Genomic DNA, 22,629 nt, shown 5'->3' on the forward strand with positions numbered 1-22,629 from the left:
ACAAATGAAACCAGTGTTTGAACTAATAGTAGAGATGGTACCTAAGGCTACGTATTCAACACCAACAACAACAAATCAAGTGCAAAACTGAAGTGCAAATCTCTTATCTCACGCTAGCAATATTTTAACACAGCACCGTGCAGTAAACACGGGAACTTTTGACAGCGACATAGGCTTCGTTGTTTTGGTGGATTAGCTAAACAAAGGTGACTGTCATTTCTTTTTAACTAACACAACTATCTTATTTGTACTAAAGAACGTCTGCGTTATATTAACAGAAGTTTCTATAACGGTAGATTCCACAAGGTAAATGTGATTTCGCATGTGCAAATTAGGTCCATTTGTAAACACAAGGTGCGTGTCATAAAAAGTGAAATAACTTCTTTCGGTACAGTTTTTGGTATGGTTTTGGTGTGACCATCAGATATAATATACACTTTTATATCGCTCTGTTTTTAACTCGTACATTTTTAGGCCTTGATTTTTCTTGGCAAACGAATTTTGTAAAATGTAGAGGGATTCGATAAAATTATAGTCTATTTATATTTTTTCTCACGAATAATGTTTTCTTTCCTATGATCATACCATACCTGTAAATTATCGGTAGTAATGAATAAAATAAATTTTCTTTGAATAAGTTCGTTTGGAAATGTATGAATTTTTTGTCTGGAAATTTATTCATAGACCTTGAAGAAAACTATATGTTTGCGAGACACATCCGAATCTATGCATACTTTGTTCAGAGAACTTAATAGTCCTAGAAGAGTTATCTGTCACTGGCTTCACTTTTCCAAGTAGGACCAACTTTTTCGGATTAAATATTGCCTTTCAGCATGAAATGAAGTACGAAAGTTAAACCATTATATAATTGAGCCACTCCTGTATTAATTTTTCAACAGAAAGTAGTATCAGATGCAATCTGAATTTCTAGGTACCATCTCTACTAATAGCTGAAGGCTAAATTTTGACAATGGTGTATTGGATAATGCTTATGATTTAGCAGAGCATGAAAAATGTTACTTCAAATTTCAGATGATCCCCTCAAAATTCACAGAATTTTGACAAAATATTGTTATTTTAAAGAAATATTTCCAATAAATAAAAATTCTGAATTGTACCAATTTTCAAGCATAAGCTAAACTTTTTATTGTAAGAACTGGCAATGTAACTTTTAAACTATTAAAGATAAACCCTTATAAATGTTTACAATACTGTACTGGGGATAGCCGTAATATGTACTGAGAATAGTTTCCATGTTGACAAATGTGTACTGAGGATAGCATGCAAAATGGGACAAAAACCCTGTATTGTGATTGATAGTAACACTGTTTATGTACAATATATGTCTATTTCAAGCTTTTTTCGTTTACTCCAGTCTTTAGAAATATTTTAACCATACGTACGTCTAATACTAGTATCCAAATGTTGCGCAAATTATTCGACAAATTACTAGGTCTTACCACAATTAGATGACAAATAAGACATAGATCTATAAAACGATCCAAGATATTGCCGGCTACAGTTTGATCTATGTTATCGTTACTTGCAATTTTTTTCGTGAATTTCAGAAAAAAATGTACCTACGTGATTTTACAAAGCAATACCATATATAACAAACACCACATAAATTCTATGGCCATATGTTTTGAGTTCCTCGATAAATCAGATTTAAACTTGATACCGCATTTCAAATATTCAAATATTTGCGACTCAAACGTTGATGCTTATGAAACCACACTATTGTTAACTAATCTATACAAACTCAATATTGTTTACCCAATCTTAACTGATTTGAAAAAGGTTACTTATTTTTCTGGACAAAATCAATTTACATTGAATTGCAAATTGCGTATAAGAAACTAAGAGAAGTAACTCGGACTATCAGAACCCCACCTGTGAAATTCAATGCAAAATCTACTCAATATGACCAACAATTGCAGGTATTGCTCTTGAAGGCTGAACAGTCAGACAAGTGGACGAAAAGACAGACGAGCATGAAGATTAAATAAGTTATCCTGACCTTGAACTTGACCCCAATGACCTCATATACAATCCCAACCTTGGTTTTTCTATCAGCTACCAGTAGGCCAAGTTAAATTTCAATACATCAATGCAAACTGAAGTTACTGAGCGGAAACCATTTTCTCTATTTTTAGCAACAGCGACCTTGACCTTGACCCAAATGACCCCAAATGCAATAATACATAATTTATTTTAGGTCGACTGTGAAGGAAGTTCTTCAACTCATATTAATCACTCTCGACACCTCATTCCTGATGGAATCCATCGCCACAAGGGTATGAGAGAAGAGGCCAGTTTCCCTTTTAATGCTGAGCGCCAAGCAAGGGAGCTACTGGAACCATTTCTCATGTCTTTGGTAAAAATTGGAGGTACCATTCATCTTGTACCACAAAAAAGTTGTCTCCATTTTTCCCTAAGGCCAATAATAAAAAAGTTACTAAATAAGCTATTTATAGTAACATAAAAGGGAAGTAATTAAAACAAAAATTATTGTAAGTGAACAAAAGAAGGATCTGCCAAATAAAAACAAGAGCACTGCAATGCAACGCAAATGCAGAGCAATATATACACAAAACAGTCATATGACCTTTGACCCCTAAGTGTGACCTTGACCTTGAAGTGAGCCATCCGCACCCTGTGCTCTGCACGTCGTTTCGATGAGGTGAACATTTGTGTCAGGTTTCTTTGAAATCCTTCAAGGGGTTCAAGAGTTACAGAGCGGAAGGGAAATTGCTAACCAACAGACAGACGGACACCGAGGCGATAAAATAAAACGTCCCATCGGGCGTATAAAAAGGAATCGAGATCTTATAGTGATACAAGTTATGTGCAAGTTTGGTTAAAATCAAATTATAAATGAAGCTGCTATTTTGCAGACAAGGTCAAAGTAGCTAATTTTGGCCCTTTTTGGGCCCGTAACTCTGGAACCCATTATGGGATCTGGCCGGTTCAAGAAAGGAACCAAGATCTTATGGTGACACAAGTTTTGTGCAAGTTTGATTAAATTCAAATCATAAATGAAGCTGCTATTGTGCAGACAAGGTCAAAGTAGCTAATTTTGGCCCTTTTTGGGGCCGTAACTCTGGAACCCATTATGGGATCTGGCCGGTTCAAGAAAGGAACCAAGATCTTATGGTGACACAAGTTTTGTGCAAGTTTGATTAAATTCAAATCATAAATGAAGCTGCTATTGTGCAGACAAGGTCAAAATAGCTAATTCTGGCCCTATCAGGGGCCATAACTCTGGAACCTATTATGGGATCTGGCCGGTTCAAGAAAGGAACCAAGATCTTATGGTGACACAAGTTTTGTGCAAGTTTGGTTAAAATCAAATCATAAATGAAGCTGCTATTGTGCAGACAAGGTCAAAAAAACTAATTTTGACCCCTTCAGGGGCTATAACTCTGGAACCCATAATGGTGCTTCTGACCAAGTTTGATGAAGATCCATCAAGCGGTTCATGAGAAGAAGTTGTTTCAAGGTATTTTTATTTTCAGCCCTAGCAGCCCCTAAAAGGGGCCAAGTGCCCCCATTTGAACAAACTTGAGAAAGACCTTATAATGATGCTACAGACCAAGTTTGATGAAAATCTATCAAATGGTTCATGAGAAGAAGTCGTTTAAAGGTATTTCTACCCTAAAAGGGGCCCAAGTGCCCCCATTTGAACAAATTTGGGAGAGGACCATATAACGATGCTACAGACCAAGTTTCATGAAGATTCATCAAGTGGTTCATGAGAAGAAATCGTTTAAAGGTATTCTATTTTTAACTCTAGCAGCCCTTAAATGGGGCCAAGTGCCCCCATTTGAACAAACTTGATAGAGGACCATATAATGATGCTAAAGACTAAGTTTGATGAAGATCAATCCAGCGGTTCATGTTAAGAAGTCGTTTAAACATATTTCTATTTTTAGCTCTAGCGGTTGGACAGAGTTACGTACTCTTACCTACAGATAAAGACTGTCATAATAAACAAGTGTTCAAAGTTTCAAAGCCATATGTCAAATAGTTTTGACAAAACGGGGACTTGTACAGACTGAACCAATTTCCAAGTCCAAAAAGTTACATAATTCAGCCGAAATACTTGACAGAGTTATGTACTCTTGCTTACAGGTAGAAAAGACAGTTATAACTAGAGCTGCTTTTGAGAAAAGCGCATGTCTCCCACAACTGCCTAATTATCTAAATCTTTTTATACTGTTTACTCACTATAAATATACCTTTGAAGAGTAAAAAGGCTGATTTTGGGTAAATCAAGGGCCATAATTCTGAAATACCTTGGGCGATTTGGCGAATTATTGAGCTTGGTCGAGGATTTATGGTCAAACACATTTTGCTCAAGTTTGGTGAAGAATGAGCAAAAAGGCAGATTTTCAGTAATTCAAGGGCCATAATTTTGAAGTGCCTATGCCAATTTGGCTATTTATCGAACCTGGCCAAGGATTTATGGTCACAAACATCTTGTTCAAGTTTGGTGAAGATCAGATGAGAAATATTCGACTTAGAGTGCAGACAAGAGTAAAAAGGCCAATTTTCGGTAATTGAAGGGCCATAATTCCGAAGTGCCTGGGCCGATTGGGCTAGTTATCGAACTTAGCCAAGGACTTATGGTCAAACACATTTTATTCAAGTTTGGTGAAGATGAGAAATGTTTGACTTAAGAGTGCGGACAAGATGAATGGTTTTTGGTGCATGTTTGAGAATGAATACTTCAGCATTTTTATGAATCTAGGTGATTAATTATTATCAAGCGCCATAATTCCGAAGACCCTAGGCCGATTTGGCTAGTTATCGAACTTGGCCGAGGACTTATGGGCAAACACATTTTGTTCAAGTTTGGTGAAAATCGGATAGAAATGTTCGACTTAAGAGTGCCGACAAGGGGAATGGTTTTTGGTGCATGTTTGAGAATGAATACTTCAGCATTTTATGAGTCTGATTCATTAATTATTGTCAAGGGCCATAATTCCGAAGAGCCTGGGCCAATCTGGCTAGTTATCTAACTTGGCCGAGGTCTTATGGTCAAACACATTTTGTTCAAGTTTGGTGAAGATCAGATGAGAAATGTTTGACTTAGAGTGCAGACAAGCTTTGTGACAGACAGACACACAGACAGACTGACAGATACACAGACACGAGTAAATCAATATGTCTCCCACACCACTGTGTGGTGGGAGACATAATAAACAAGTGATAAAAGTTTCAAAGCCATATGTCAAACAGTTAACACAAAATATAAACTGGTACGAAAATCTGTACCGAGATTTGTAAGTTAAAAAGGGTCATAATTCAGACAAAATGCTTGATTGAGTTGTGTACACTTGTCTAATACTGGTCATGGTGATGGTACACAAGTGTTGAAAGTTTCAAAGCCAAAAGGTTTTGTCAAAATGTGGACTGGTACGAAAAACTTAACCAAGGTGTGACGCTAACGCCGTGTTGAGTAAAACAGCTCTACTTATTCTTCGAATAGCCGAGCTAAAAATTAAGAAGGGATTTTGTTTGAAGATTTTTCTACTTTTAACTCTGATAACCCATCAGTGCAACAAAGTGAGACCGTAAAACAATTTGGGAAGAGCATCCCAAGAAGTTCATCAATTTCCAACAGATAGTTACAGAGATGTTTCTTAAAGGAAATGTCCAAGGACAATAGAAGGACAGACAGATAGACAGATAGTGTGTGATCACAACAGCTCACCTTGAACTTATTTATAATTCTCTTTTGTGTAGTAAATCATTTTACATGCATTAATGAAGATTTATTAAGAAACTGTATTGTCCTAGTGATTATCAGATTTTGTTCAGTTGCTATCTGAGAATAAGTATCTTTCATTTTATTTTTTTCCTCAGTTTTTACCAAAATGTCAAGGGTATGGGTCATCTTTCAAAAACATGAAAAAATATCTTGAGCTTACCCCCAAAACAACAGAGACCTTCCTCTAGTGGTACTTAGTCATGGGCTCAGTGTTATGATATTTTCTGATCCTTTTCATATCTTAAGTTTGAAATGTGTTCCTATTTCTGAAACTCAAGAAATGAAGAAAGTTGCTTCAAGTTACACTGGGCCTGTGACTTTTACCTTTAAAATCAAGGTTCTTTTTCAAGTGGAACTTAGTCACTGTGTAAAGTTTGAAAGCCACTGCTATTGCACAGAAATGAACAAGTTAATAGAAATTACCTTTTGTCCTTGTAGCTTTGAACCACTGATCCCCAAAAGCAACGAAGTTTGGAAACTATTAATACTGGAATCTGACTGGAACTAGGAAAGAAAATAAGCATGAATACATACCTTCCTAGCTCTTTCTCTAACTCTGCTGTTACAGGTTTCATGGAGTATTTGTCCTGTTTCCGCCCATCTGGTCTACCTAAATGGCTCATCAGCACCACAGATTTGGCTTCTTTGTCAAGCACATACTTAATTGTTGGCACAGCCGCTTTAATTCTTAAATAAAAGAAAAATCAAAGTAATTTAATGAGTAAGAAAATTAAAATCTAAATAACTGACGAAAAACTTAACAGAATAACTTTATTTCAAACATGTAAGCCATTTTGTTAATGGTAGGGGTGTGGGGGGTGGTGGGGGTGGGGGTTAAATCCTGACTTGTTTTGCTTGAAAAAAATATTCTTGCTTGAACATATTGAAAAAAAAATTTCCTCACTCCCAAATCACTGAAAAAAAATTTCTGGCTCCAAGTCAGATTATAAAACAAGAGCTGTCACAAGAGACAGCACGCTAAAATGACTATTTCGATGCTGGATAGTGAAACTGGTCACATCTGAGGAAGCTGGAGCTGTCACTGGAGTGTTATGACTCCAATGTGGATAAAGATATTGGACAATAGCTTAAGATATCTGTGTCAAATGTATTGAGTAATAACAGAGATAAAGATAAAGTGTATCAAAATATTTAATGAGTATAAAAAGGACATAATTAATGCAAACTTTCTGCAACAGTAATGCACTCTGTGTCATATAATGTCACAAATTATGTAGCCTAACCACTTAAAGTTTGAATAAAATCTATTTGGTAATAACTGAGATAGAACAAAAGTGCATCACTACTTGAACCTGAAATATAAGAAACAAGAGGGTCATGATGACCCTGGATCGCTCACCTGAGTAATATGAGCTACATGTTTCAAATGTCAAACTGATGATAAAATATTAAGAAAGTCAGTAGGTCACATTCATGGTCAATGAAATTCAGTTTTACGAATTGTGTGCAAAACTGTGTATGTCATCAAAATTTCAAGGCTGTATCTTAAAAAACAAGAAAGTAGGTCAGTAGGTCAAGGTCACAGTCAAGTGACATCATATTACTTGGGGTCATCAAGTAATTATAATTAAACAGTCTAGGCAATAGGATCAGATGATTTTTTAAGTATTTTTCCTATATAACTCACATAATAATTAAGTGACCCAAGGGCGGGGCCTCTTTTAACCCCAGGGGCATAATCTGAACAATTTTAGTAGAGGACTACTACACAATGCACCATACCAAATATCAAAAGCCTAGGTCGAATGGTTTCAGACAAGAAGATTTTTAAAGCTTTTTCCTATACAAGTCTATATAAAACTTGTAAGAGCGTTGGTCTACGGATCGCGGGGTCGCGAGTTCGATCCTCGGGCGGGGCGTATGTTCTCCGTGACTATTTGATAAACGACATTGTGTCTGAAATCATTAGTCCTCCACCTCTGATAATTCATGTGGGGAAGTTGGCAGTTACTTGCGGAGAACAGGTTTGTACTGGTACAGAACCCAGGAACACTGGTTAGGTTAACTGCCCGCCGTTACATGACTGAAATACTGTTGAAAAACGGCGTTAAACCCAAAACAAACAAACAAAACAAAACTATATAAAACTTGGGACCCCCAGGGCAGGGTCTCTTTTCACCTAAGGGGTACAATTTGAACAATTTTGGTTGAAGACCATAAGACAATGCTATAAACCAAATATCAAAGGTCAAAGTGTTGTGATTTCAGACAAGAAGATTTTTAAACTTTTTTTCCTATATAAGTCTATGTAAAACTTGGGACCCCAGGGCGGGGCCATATTTGACCCGAGGGGGATAATTTGAATAATCTTGGTAGAGGACCACTAGATGATGCTACATACCAAATATCAAAGCCCTAGGCCATGTAGTTTTGTACAAGAAGATTTTCAAAGTTTTCCGTATATAAATCTATATAAACCATGTGACCCCCGTGGCAGGGCCATATTTGGCCCTAGGGGGATAATTTGAACAATTTTGGTAGAGGACCACTAGATGATGCTACACACCAGATATCAAAGCCCTAGGCCCTGTGGTTTTGGATAAGAAGATTTTTAAAGTTTTTCCTTTCGGTTGCCATGGCAACCAGAGTTCTGCATGGAATTCAATTCTTTGAACAATTTTAAAAGGGGGCCACCCAAGGATCATTCCTGTGAAGTTTGGTGTAATTCTGCCCAGTGGTTTTCAAGAAGAAATTTTTTTTAGAAATTGTTGACACACAACGCACTACGCACGATGCACGACTGACGACGGAAATCAAGCGGTCACAATAGCTCACCTGGTGACCTTAAAAGAGGGCATAGCACACAACATATTGGTGCTAGCATTGTGGATCTTGTGTCATATGGTGTGGGTGATGATGTGGAACAACCTTTTTAAGTTTGAATCAATTCCATTCAGTTACATTATATAACTACAGAGATATGGTGAAAAAGCACCAAAATCAAAGTGCAATTCTAAGCAAAAAGGGGACATAATACATGAAATATATTGGTGCAAGAGTTATGTCTCTTGTGTCATATGATGTTCATCATGATGTGGAATAACATTTTTAAGTTTGAATCTAATCCATTTGGTAACAAGGGGACCATGATGGTCCTGAATCGCTCACCTGTCCCCACATGAACTGAGTATGACGTCGTTATATTATATTATATTATTTGACATAGTGACCTAGTTTTTGAGCTCATGTGACCTAGTTCTGAACCTGAACTAGATATCATCAAGATAAAAATTCTGACCAATTTTTATGAAGATCCATTGAAAAATATGGCCTCTAGAGGTCACAAGGTTTTTCTATTATTTTACATAATGACCTAGTTTTTAAAGGCATGTGACCCAGTTTCCTGTTTTGTACTTCACCTAGATATCATCAAGGTGAACATTCTCACCAATTTTCATGAAGACCTCATGAAAAATTATGGCCTCCAGAGAGGTCACAAGGTTTTTCTATTTTTAGACCTACTGACCTAGTTTTTGACCGCATGTGACCCAGTTTCGAACTTGGCCTAGATATCATCCAAGGTGAACATTCTCAACAATTTTCATGAAGATCCGTTGAAAAATATGGCCTCTAGAGAGGTCAAAAGGTTTTTCTATGTTTAGACCTAGTGACCTAGTTTTTGACCACAGTTGACCCGGTTTCAAAACTGACCTAGATATCATCAAGATGAACATTCAGACCAACTTTCATACAGATCCCATGAAAAATATGGCCTCTAGGGTGGTCACAAGGTTTTTTATTATTTGACTCACTGACCTAGTTTATAACCGCATGTGACCCAGTTTCAAACTTGACCTAGATATTTTCAAGATGAACATTCTGACCAATTTTCATGCAGATCCAATGAAAAATATGACCTCTAGAGAGGTCACAAGGTTTTTCTATTATTTGACCTACTGACCTAGTTTTGGACCAGATGTGACCCAGTTTCGAACTTGACCTAGATATCATCAAGATGAACATTGTGACCAACTTTCATGCAGATCCCATGAAAAATATGACCTCTAGACAGGTCCCAAGGATTTTCTATTATTTGACCTACTGACCTAGTTTTTGACCGCAGTTGACCCAGTTTTGAACTTGACCTAGATATCATCAAGATGAACATTCTGATCAATTTTCATGCAGATCCCATGAAAAATACGGCCTCTACAGAGGGCACAAGGATTTTCTATTATTTGACCTACTGACCTAGTTTTGGATTGGACGTGACCCAGTTTCGAATTGGACCTACATATCATCAAGATGAACATTCTGACCATTTTTCATGCAGATCCCATGAAAAATATGACCTCTAGAGAGGTCACAAGGATTTTCTATTATTTGAATTACTGACCTAGTTTTTGATCGTAGTTGACCCAGTTTCGAACTTGACCTAGATATTATCAAGATGAACATTCTCACCAATTTTCATGCAGATCCCATGAAAAATATGACCTCTAGAGAGGTCACAAGGTTTTTCTATTATTTGACCTACTGACCTAGTTTCGGATCGGACGTAACCCAGTTTCGAACTTGACCTAGATATTATCAAGATGAACACTCTCACCAATTTTCATGAAGATCCATTGAAAAATATGGCCTCTAGAGAGGTCACAAGGTTTTTCTATTTTTAGACCTACTGACCTAGTTTTTGACTGCACGTGACCCAGTTTCGAACTTGACCTAGATATCATCAAGGTGAACATTCTGATTAACTTTCATAAAGATCCCATGAAAAATGTAACCTCTAGAGTGGTCACAAGCAAAAGTTTATGCACGCATGAACGCACGCACGCTCGCACGCACGCTCGCACGACGGATGCTGCGCGATCACAAAAGCTCACCTTGTCACTATGTGACAGGTGAGCTAACAATAGAAATAGAGTAAACGTGCATCAAAACTTTACCCTTAAATCTAAAGTAAAAAGTGGGATAATTCATAAAATATTGGTGCTAGAGTTATGGCCCATGTGTCAAATGATGTGGGTGATGATGTGGAACAACTACTTTAAGTTTGAATCAAATCCATTCAGTAATAACTGAGATAGAGTGAACGTACACCAAAACTTTAACCTAAAATTCTAAGTAAAAAGGGGGATAATTCATGAAATATTGGTGCAAGAGTTATGGGCCTTGTGCCTTATGATGTGAGTGATGATGTGGAATAACTACTTTAAGTTTGAAACAAATACATTAACTAGAAGATGCTTTTGTAAACAAGAGCTGTCTCCATAGGATTGACACATGCCCCCGATGACACTTTGAATGAATAGTTATGGCCGATGTTAGAGTTTAGGACCTTTGACCTACGGAGCTGGGTCTTGCGCGCGACACGTCGTCTTACTGTGTCACACATTCATGCGTAGTATTTTAAAATCCATACATGAATGACAAAGATATTGACCGGACACGCCCATCAATGCACTATCATGAAGAATGATCTTTAACGTCTAAATGTGACCTTGACCTTTGAGCTACGGACCCGGGTCTTGCGCGTGACACGTCGTCTTACTGTGGTACACATTCATGCCAAGTTATTTGAAAATCCATCCATCGATGACAAAGATATGGACCGGACACGCCCATCAATGCACTATCCTTTAATGTCTAAGTGTGACCTTGACCTTTGAGCTACGGACCTGGGTCTTGCGCGCGACACGTCGTCTTACTGTGGTACACATTCATGCCAAGTTATTTGAAAATCCATCCATCGATGACAAAGATATGGACCCGACACGAAAATTGCGGACAGACTGACAGACAGACAGACTGACAGACGGACAGACGGTTCAAAAACTATATGCCTCCCTTCCATGTTCAGACCCCTGTGACCTTGAACTTTAATGAGTGACCCCAAAATCAATAGGGGTCATCTACTCTGCATGTCAAATCATCCTATGAAGTTTCAACATTCTTGGTCAAGTGGTTCTCAAGCTATTGATTGGAAATGGTTTTTCATGTTCAGGCCCCTTTGACCTTGACCTTTAACAGAGTGACCCCAAAATCAATAGGGGTCATCTACTCTGCATGACCAATCATCCTTTGAAGTTTCAACATTCTGGGTCAAGTGGTTCTCAAGTTTCTGAATGGAATTTGTTTTCCATGTTCAGGCCCATGTGACCTTGACCTTTGATCAAGTGACCCTAAAATCAATAAGGGTAATCTAGTCTGCATGTCCAATCATCCTATGAAGTTTCAACATTCTGAGTTAAGTGTTTCTAAAGTTAATGACCGGAAATGGTTTTCCACGTTCAGCACCCTGTGACCTTGACCTTTAATAGAGTGACCCTAAAATAAATAGGGGTCATCTCCTCTGCATGACCAATCATCCTATGAAGTTTCAACATTCTGGGTCAGGTGGTTCTCAAGTTACTGACCGGAAATGGTTTTCCTTGTTCGGGCCCCCATGACCTTGACCTTTAACACAGTGAACCCAAAATCAATAGGGGTAATCTACTCTTCATGATCAATCATCCTATGAAGTTTCAACATTCTGGGTCAAGTGGTTCTCAAGTTATTGATCGGAAATGGTTTTCCATGTTCAGGTTCCTGTGACCTTGACCTTTGACGGAGTGACCCCAAAAACAACAGGGGTCGTCTACTCCATAAGTCCTGCCACCCTATGAAGTTTGAAGGTTCTAGGTCAAATGGTTCTCCACTTATTGATCGGAAATGAAGTGTGACGTACAGACGGACGGACAGGGCAAAACAATATGTCTCCCCCAGAGGGTGGGGAGACATAATTACAGAGATAAAGTGGAAGAACCAAGGTGCAGATGCAGAAGGACGCTGATGCCGACGCTGGGTCGAGTAGGACAGCTCTCCATACTTCTTACAGTCAAGCTAGAAATATATTTCCATTACTTTGAAAGCCATATTCTTTCCTCTGACATTGCTTTTAGACTTTATATGTTGTAATTACATAATAAGGTCAGTACAGACAATTCCACATATTTGAATACCGTTTATTGTAATACTCCGCTTAGGCCAGCATTTTTTTATTTTCTGGTTTACGGGATCGCCAACCCTATTTTTTGACAAAACAGAATGAAAATAAAAGGCATTTTCAGTACTTTCATTTTACCCGCCAACCGTCCATAACTGCTACTGTCAACAAGAGGGTCATGATGACCCTGCATCGCTCACCAGAGTAATATGAGCTACATGTTTCAAATGTCAAACTGATGATTTTTAGAATTTTTTTAGATTTTCCGATGTACAATCAAGTATACCCTGCGGCGGGGTCATGATTTGAACAAATTTTGTAGAAGTCTACTAGGCAATGTTACATGTGAAATATCTAAGATATAGGCCTTCTGGTTTATTTTCAGAAAATTTTTGAAGATTTTCCTATGTAAAATCAAGTGACCCCTGGGGCGGGGTCAATTTTGACCCCAGGGGTCATGATTTCAATAAATTTTGTAGAGGTCCTTTAGGCAATGCTACATGTGAAATATCTAAGCTGTAGGCCTTCTGGTTTATTTTTTAGAAAAATTTTGAAGATTTTCCTATGTAAAATCAAGTGACCCCTGGGGCAGGGTCAATTTTGACCCCGGAATCATGATTTGAAAAACTTTAGTAGAGGTCCACTAGGCAATGCTACAAGTCAATTTTTACCCCAGGGTCATGATTTCAACAAATTTTGCAGAGGTCCACTAGGCAATGCTACATGTCAAATATCTAAGCTCTAGGCCCTCAGGATTATTTTTAGAAATTTTTTGAAGATTTTCCTATGTAAAATCAATGCTACATGTGAAATATCTAAGCTCTAGGGCTTCTGGTTTTTGAGAAGAAGATTTTTTAACATTTTCCTATGTAAAATCAAGTGACCCCTGGGGCAGGGTCAATTTTGACCCCGGGGTCATGATTTGAATAAAATTGGTAGAGGTCTACTAGGCAATGCTTCACACCAAATATCTAAGCTCTAGGGCTTCTGATTTTTGAGAAGAAGATTTTTAAAGTTTTTCCTTTCGGTTGCCATGGCAACCAGAGTTCTGCATGGAATTCAATTCTTTGAACAATTTTCGTAGAGCTTCACCCAAGGAACATTCCTGTGAAGTTTGGATGAAATTGGCTTAGTGGTTTATGAGGAGATATTGTTTAAAGGAAAGTGTGGACGGACGGACGGCCGGATGCCGGACGGTGAGCATTCACAATAGCTCACCCCGAGCACTTTGTGCTCAGGTGAGCTAAAAATAAAAAGTTTAACTGTAAGGTAGAGGTTTTGTTTGATCAAGATCACCAGACGCATGAAAAATGGTGGCCTGCATGACTGTAAATTGTGTGAAATTAAATAGGAACAAGCAAATTCGATGAATTGGTATCCCCCGCCGAAAGGGTTTGTGGTGAGGAATGGCAAAAAGATATATCCAGCAAAAAGTTAAGGATGTTAATAAGAAACAAATAATTTCATTAGTCAAAATCAATTTAACAGAAAACAAATGTTTAACTAGAAAATGCTTTTGTAAACAAGAGATCACAGAGTGATCTTGGCGCCCACCAATGTGCCATTTTTGAGTGTTCCAAATTTCAAGACTTATTGACAAGCTCAAGGTCAAATTTCATTTCCGTACACAACACTGTGTATGTGGTTCAAATTCGAAAGCTGTAGCTTGAGAAATGTGAAAGTAGGTCACTAGGTCAATGTAAAGGTCAAAGTTTGTTTCGGTACATAAAACCATGCATATGGTCCAAATTTGAAGGCTGTAGCTTGAGAAATGTGAAAGTAGGTCACTGGGTCAAAATCAAGGTCAAATTTCATTTCGAAACACAAAACTATGCATGTGGTCCAAATTTGAAGCCTGTACCTTCAAAAATGTGAAAGTAGGTCACTAGGTCAATGTCAAGGTCAAAGTTTTTTCGATACACAAAACTATGCATGTGGTCAAAATTTGAAGGCTGTAGCTTGAGAAATGTGGAAGTAGGTCACTAGGTCAAAATCAAGGTCAAATTTCATTTCCGAACATGAAACTATGCATGTGATCCGAATCTGAAGCCTGTACCTACAAAAAATGTGAAAGTAGGTCACTTGGTCAATGTCAAGGTCAAAGTGTTTTCTGGTGCACAAAACTATGCATGTGGTCCCAATTTGAAGGCTGTATAGCTTGAGAAAATGTGAAAGTAGGTCATTAGGTCAAAATCAATGTCAAATTTCATTTCGAAACCAAAATTATGCATGTGGTCCAAATTTGAAGACTGTACCTTTAAAAATGTGAAAGTAGGTCACCAGGTCAATGTCAAGGTCAAAGTTTTTTCGATACACAAAACTATGCAGGTGGTCCAAATTTGAAGGCTGTAGCTTGAGAAATGTGAAAGTAGGTCACTAGTTCAAAATCAATGTCAAATTTCATTTTAAAACACGGAACTATGCATATGGTCCAAATTTGACGCCTGTACCTTCAAAAATGTGAAAGTAGGTCACAAGGTCAAAATCAAGGTCAAAGTTTTTTCCGGTGCACAAAACTATGCATGTCGTCCAAATTTGAAGGCTGTAGCAACAGAAATGTGAAAGTAGGTCACTAGGTCAAAATTAAGGTCAACTCATGTCAAGGTTCATCTGCCACTCAAAAATATACATGTGGTCCAAGTTTGAATGTTGTAGTTATTGACAAGAAGATTTTAAAAGCTTTTCCCTATATAAGTCTATATGAAGCATGTGACCCCCGGGGCGGGGCCATATTTGACCCCAGGGGGATAATTTGAACAAACTTGGTAGAGAACCACTAGATGATGCTACATTACAAATATCAAAGCCCTAGGCTTTGTGGTTTGGACAAGAAGATTTTCAAAGTTTTTCCCTATATTAGTCTATGTAAACCATATGACCCCCTGGGCGGGGCCATATTTGACCCTCGGGGTATAATTTGAACAATCTTAGTCGAAGACCACTAGATGATGTCACATACAAAATATCAAAGCCCTAGGCCCTGTGGTTCTGGACAAGAGGTTTTTCAAAGTTTTTCCCTATATAAGTCTATATAAACCATGTGACCCCCAGGGCGGGGCTATATTTGACCCCCGAGAATAATTTGAATCATCTTGGTAGAGGACCACTAGATGATGCTTCAAACCAAATATCAAAGCCCTAGGCCCTGTGGTTTTGGACAAGAAGGTTTTCAAAGTTTTTCCATATATAAATCTATGTAAATTATAGAAATAAACAAAGGGCCATAACTCACTCATAAATTGTTGAACTAGTCTGATTTTCAGGGGGACACAACTAGGGTACCAATACATCATTCTGACAAAGTTTGGTCAAAATCCCCCCAGTAGTTTCTGAGGAGATGCGATAACGAGAAATTGTTAACGGACGGACGGACGGATGGACGGACGGAATGACGGACGGACGGACCACGGACGCAGAGTGATTTTAATAGCCCACCATCTGATGATGGTGGGCTAAAAAGCGCATGTCTCCCCAAATGCAAAGTCCTTTAGGCAAGAAGTCAATAGGGGTCAGGAGCGAAAGTCAAAGAGACACTGATGGTTAGCTGCAATAGGGATCATCTACTTGGCATGTCCAGACATCCCGCTAAATTTCAACACTCTTGGCCTAGTGGATCTCAAGTCACTGTTCAGGCTCCTGTGACCTTGACCTTTGATCAAGTGACCTCAAAATAAATAGGGGTCATCTACTCTGCATGTCCAATCATCCTATTAAGTTTCAACATTGTAGGTCAAGTGGTTCTCAAGTTATTTCAAAAAAATGATTTTACATGAACAGGCCACTGTGACCTTGACCTTTATTTATTGATCAGAACTGGTTATCAATGTTCAGGCCTCTGTGACCTTGACCTTAACGAAGTGACCCCAAAAACAATAGGGGTCATTTACTCTGCATGAACAATCATCCTATGAAGTTTCAACATTCTGCGTTGAGAGGTTCTCAAGTTATTGATTGGAAATGGTTTTTCATGTTTAGGCCCCTGTGACCTTGACCTTTAACAGAGTGACCCCAAAATCATTAGGGGTCATCTACTCTGCAAGACCAATCATCCTATTAACTTTCAACATTCTGGGTCAAGTGGTTCTCAAGTTACTGACCGGAAATGGTTTTCAATGTTCAGGCTCCTGTGACCTTGACCTTTAATGGAGTGATTCCAAAATCGATAGGGGTCATCTACTTTGCATGTACAATCATCCTATGAAGTTTCAACATTCTGGGTCAAGTGGTTCTCTAGTTATTGATCGGAAATGGTTTTCCATGTTCAGGCCCCTGTGACCTTGACCTTTAATGGAGTGACCCCAAAATCAATAGGGGTCATCTACTCTTCATGATCAATCATCCTATGAAGTTTCAACATTCTGGGTCAAGTGGTTCTCTAGTTATTGATCGGAAATGGTTTTCAATATTCAGGCCCCTGTGACCTTGACCTTTGACAGAGTGACCCCAAAATCAATAGGGGTCATCTACTCTTCATGGCCAATCATCCTATGAAGTTTCAACATTCTGGGTCAAGTGGTTCTCTAGTTATTGATCGGAAATGGTTTTCAATGTTCAGGCCCCTGTGACCTTGACCTTTGACGGAGTGACCCCAAAAACAATAGGGGTCGTCTACTCCATCAGCCCTACAACCCTATGAAGTTTGAAGGTTCTAGGTCAAATGGTTCTCCAGTTATTGCTCGGAAATGAAGTGTGACGTACGGACGGACGGAAGGACGGACGGACGGACGGACAGACGGACGGACGGACGGACAGGGCAAAAACAATATGTCTCCTGGGGGAGACATAATTAAAGAGTACACAATAAATGTATGATACTTTGATCCGGACTAAAGAATTTATTTTGAATGGGATATGCTTACTGTAATAAGCTTAGCTTTTAAAATTAAATGCAGTTAATTGAAATGTGAGCTTGAAGTTTAACTGGAATGAAATATTGTCTTTGAGAGGTTTGGCACCAGGTGTTGCTGTTTTACAAGTTCATTTGAACTTAAAAGATCAGATGTCCTTAAGAGAACACAGATAAGATATCTTGAACATGGCTGAGGGCAAGGTTTGTGCAGTCACAACTTAACATGTTGAAGGTTTGAACATTTAAAAAAAAAAAAAAAAAAAAAGGATGGAAATATATATATCTATATATAGATATATGTATATATTTATTTTTTTAGGGGGTGGGGTGCAGGGGAACAGGAGAGGAAACAAAATTTCACATGCTGATTATAAACATGGATTGAAAATTAAAAATGAAAAAAAAACAAGAGGGCCAAGATGGCCCTAGGTCGCTCACCTAAGAAACACTCCATAACAGTGTAAAACATGTTTGACCTAGTGATTTCATGGAAACAAATATTCTGACCAATTTTCATTAAGATTGGACCAAAAAATTGGTCTCTTGCGATAAAACAAGCATTTTCTTAGATATGACCTAGTTTTTGACCCTAGATGACCATTGTTCAAACTCGACCTAGATTTTATCAAGGCAATCATTCTGACCAAAATTCATGAAGAAAAACTGACTAGTCAATTTCTTCCCCCACCTGACAAGTCAAGTACTGGCTTGGGGGGAAAGAACTGACCAGTCAATTTCTTCTCCCACCTGATAGGTTAAGTATATGCTAGGGGGAATCAACTGACCGGTCAATTTCTTCTCTCCATTCGACAGGTCAAGTACTGACTGGGGAGAAAGAACTGACAGGCCAATTTCTTCCCCCACCTGACAGGTCAAGTACTGGCTAGGGGGGAAAGAACTGACTAGTCAATTTCTTCCCCCACCTGACAGTTCAAGTATAATGCTAGGGGGGAAAGAACTGACCGGTCAATTTTTTCCCCCACCTAATAGGTCAAGTATATGCATGGGGGGAAAGAACTGACTAGTCAATTTCTTCCCCCACCTGATAGGTCAAGTATATGCAAGGGTGGAAAGAACTGACCAGTCAATTTCTTCCCCCACCTGATAGGTCAAGTATATGCTAGGGGGAATCAACTGACTGGTCAATTTCTTCTCTCCATTTGACAGGTCAAGTACTGACTGGGGGGAAAGAACTGACAGGCCAATTTCTTCCCCTACCTGACAGGTCAAGTACTGACTTGGGGTGAAAGAACTGACTAGTCAATTTCTTCCCCCACCTGATAGTTCATGTATAATGCTAGGGGGGGGAGAACTGACCGGTCAATTTTTTCCCCCACCTGACAGTTCAAGTATAATGCAAGGGGGGAAAGAACTGACTAGTCAATTTCTTCCCCCACCTGATAGGTCAAGTATATGCAAGGGGGGAAAGAAATGACCAGTCAATTTCTTCTCCCCACCCGACAGGCCAAGTACTGGCTAGGGGGGAAAGAACTAACCGGTCAATTTCTTCCCCCACCTGATAGGTCAAGTATATGCAAGAGGGAAAAGAACTGACTAGTCAATTTCTTTCCCCACCTATATGCTAGGGGGGAAAGAACTGACTGGTCAATTTCTTCCCCCACCTGATAGGTGAAATATATGCTGGGGGGAAAGAACTGACTGGTCAATTTCTTCCCCCACTTGATAGGTCAAGTATATGCTAGGAGGGAAAGGACTGACCGGTCAATTTCTTCTCCCCACCCGCAAGGTCAAGTACTGGCTAGGGGGGGAAAGAACTGACCGGTCAATTTTTCCCACACCTGATAGGTCAAGTATATGCTAGGGGGGAAAGAACTGACTAGTCAATTTCTTCCCCCACCTGACAGGTCAAGTATATGCTAGGAGGGAAAGAACTGACAGGTCAGTTTTTTCTCCCCTACCGACAGGTCAAGTACTGGCTAGGGGGGAAAGAACTGACTGGCCAATTTCTTCCCCCACCTGACAGGTCAAGTACTGGCTTGGGGGGAAAGAACTGACTGGTCAATTTTTTCCCCCACCTGATAGGTCAAGTATATGCAAGGGGGACAGGACTGACTAGTCAATTTCTTCCCCGCAACTGACAGATATTAAATAGTAATGGCAATCAAACAGAAGTTTAAAAATTTGATTTGACAAAAAAAAACATTGACTGAAGTTACAAAAAAAGAAACATATAGGTTTATTCAAATGAAAAACAATACCAGTTTCATCTGAAATTTAAATGGAAAATGAATAGACACTTGTATCCCAAATAACAATACCGAAAGAATCCAGTATTTGAAGGGAAAACTTGACTAGGGGGAAAGAACTGCCTAGTCAGTTTTTTCCTTGGGGAAAAATCTGACTAACTAGTCAGTTTCTTTCCCTATCAGAAAACTTATTCCAAGGGGGGAAAAAACTGACTAGGGGGGGGGGGGAGAAACTGACTCAGTTTTTTCCCCGGGGAAAGAACTGACTGGGGGAAAAACTGGGCTGTTACACCGGTTTACAATGCACTTGAATTTTATTGACGGGACTGAAAATCCCTTTCGACACATCCGGAGTCTCGGTAAGTAAAATTTTGACATAACCGAAGTTGAATTACATATATAAAGAAGGAAATTTGACGGGACTTGAAAAATTCCTTGACTTAAGCGGAATTTCGAGGTAAGCGAGTTTGAGATACCGAGTTTCGACTGTATTAGTTTAGAAAGATAAGTAAAAATTTGGTTGGTTTTCAAATTTATTCAGTATTTGTGTTTTTATTTTCCCTTTCTAAGTAAAGGGTGGTGTCATCCTGACGTGTCAGTAATTCTGACGTAGTAGTTTACTACTAGTAATCTGCTAACCACTGCTTCCAAGCAAACTATTAAACGAACGTATAGTCAGACTGTTCAAAAAGACAGCGTTAAGTAAACAAAATTTTTATTCCCCACAACACAGGTTTGAAGTACATGACCCTCCAAAGGTATTTTATATAGAAAGAAGAAGGAAAATACGTATATTTAACAGTTTTCGGTGTATTTACAATGGTTTCATTGTTATCTGTAGAAGTCTGCATGATTAATAATTTTACTAGTATGCAGGTTAGCTTTCTAATATAAGCTTAAAATGTATATGTCGCGGGACTCGTGTTTCCATGGTAATGCATTATCTCTCATTTTTAAACAACTATGTATGAAAACAGGTTTTTCGACGGCTTCAGTGCCATTCTGTTTATGACCAACATGGAATATTTGGGCAACATTATTAGCAAAATACCAAGCATTTTACATGGTACCCTATTTTTCTTAAAGTTAAAAGTAACCATGGCAACAGAGATGTTTAAAATAGCTTATATCTTGCTTTTTATCGTAATTTCTTATAAAAAATAATAAATAAGATTATATTTCTTGTTAATGCAGCTTTAAAAACATTTTATTTCTAACGTAGGTAATATTTTCGAGTTATTTGCATTTATTTAAACAAATTTCACAGCTTAAAATACTTACAGCAATACCCCTGGTCTGACATTTTTTATGGAAAATCGTTCTGCAGACTGCTATTATTATTATGGATATTGTTGAAATGAAAATAAAAAGCCAAAGCAGTGTTCCTTAACCCTTAGCCTGCTGCAGGCGAATTTAACAGCCTTTGCAAACAGCTTGGAACCAGATCAGACGCCGATTTAATCGGCGTCTGATCAGGTTCCAAGCTGTTTGCTACTCTGACAATATTTCTTCCAATTTTGGAGCAAATTGAATGAACTTTACAATTTTAGCAGACGACATTTCCAGCAGACGACAATTTATCTAGCATGCTAAAGGTTAAATAGACCAGTGTCAACGCTTTTGAATTTTATATTTAGATATATAGGTCACGGGTTTCGTTTCCATGGTAACATCAATTTAATTCAAGAAACCACAATTTTCTACTGAAATTTGAACAATTTTAGAGCTTAGTTTTAATATATAAGTAACAAATTATCAAAAGAAACTGAAAAATAGGTATTACAAATCAAACCAATTTTTATTTGAAAATAGCAGTATTAAGTTAGCGTGAACCAGAAGGGAAGTAACTCCGTATGGCATGTTTTTACTGCGCAACAGAAAATAGTGACAGTTACTGTTCGTTTTGGCATGTTTTTTTTATGGCTTTTATAAGGATTTTTTCCATTGGCTAGAAATTCTGAAATATCCAATGAAAAAAGATGATACATTGAAGGATTGGTGCGCGGCTGCTTTTTTATGAAGCGTTTACAACCGCAAGAAGAAAAGTTTGTGTGAAAACTTCAAAACATTATTTAACCTACCAAAAGCTTGTGCACCATCACAAAATTGATATCATATTAATCAGCAATCATTCATTTATCAATTTCAATAACTTTCACTGCAGTTAAATGCCGTTTTCATGCCGATTTTGAATTGAAACTGAATAGCGTGAAATCGGCGGAAATCGAAAGTAGGAAATCCAAAACATGGCCGCGCCCATGAATTGCATGTAAATAAAAGTAAATGTGGTATTGTTTTCATGTTTATTGATTATAATATCACTTTATTTATCAGCAGTGTTTAGAATAACAACAAATCATATGTTTCATGAATGTTGTGATCTTGTATTATTAGAAATAATTAATTACAACCAGTAAAAAGATGCTTTTAGTCTGTTTTTTTTATTTTATGATGTTCAATTTCAAATTGATTTAACTGTATTATAATTAGACCTGAAGTGAGGAATTACAGTGATTCACTTATACAGTTATAGCAACAACATTCTACCTATTTAAATTTACAGTCTGATGTATAGCCAAGACGTATTTGAGACTGAGAGTGATTCAGATGCAACCCAGCCCCCATCGCCAGTTGAGGTAACCCAGACACCATCCCCAGCTGTGATTGTGATCAGCGACTCGCACCCACTGCAGTTTGACTGTGACGACAGTGAATACGTATCAGAAGACTCCGATAGCAACTCAACTACACAAGCAGATTCAGTTGTTCAATATCGGAGTGTTATTCCCACCCCCCAGTCACCATCAGCTTCTGGCTCACACCAACACGAAATCAGAGAAGACAGGCC

The 22,629-nt window shown here is 38.3% G+C and overlaps 1 protein-coding gene across 4 annotated transcripts in view; it reads right to left on the minus strand.

The window, feature by feature from the left end:
- Nucleotides 1–22,629, minus strand: part of LOC123557395 (probable phosphoglycerate kinase) — a 320,014-nt gene that overhangs the window by 251,372 nt on the left and 46,013 nt on the right. For all 4 annotated transcript variants that reach the window (XR_008371027.1, XM_045348838.2, XM_045348839.2 and 1 more), the window contains exon 3: nucleotides 6,311–6,463. Coding sequence is in view for 3 of the 4 variants with exons in the window: in XM_045348838.2 (XP_045204773.1) it covers nucleotides 6,311–6,463 (153 nt within the window). In the remaining variant the exon portion in view is untranslated. The remainder of the gene's footprint in view (nucleotides 1–6,310; nucleotides 6,464–22,629) is intronic.

This window comes from Mercenaria mercenaria, chromosome 5 (genome assembly GCF_021730395.1).
Source record: "Mercenaria mercenaria strain notata chromosome 5, MADL_Memer_1, whole genome shotgun sequence".
Taxonomy (NCBI): Eukaryota; Metazoa; Mollusca; class Bivalvia; order Venerida; family Veneridae; genus Mercenaria; species Mercenaria mercenaria.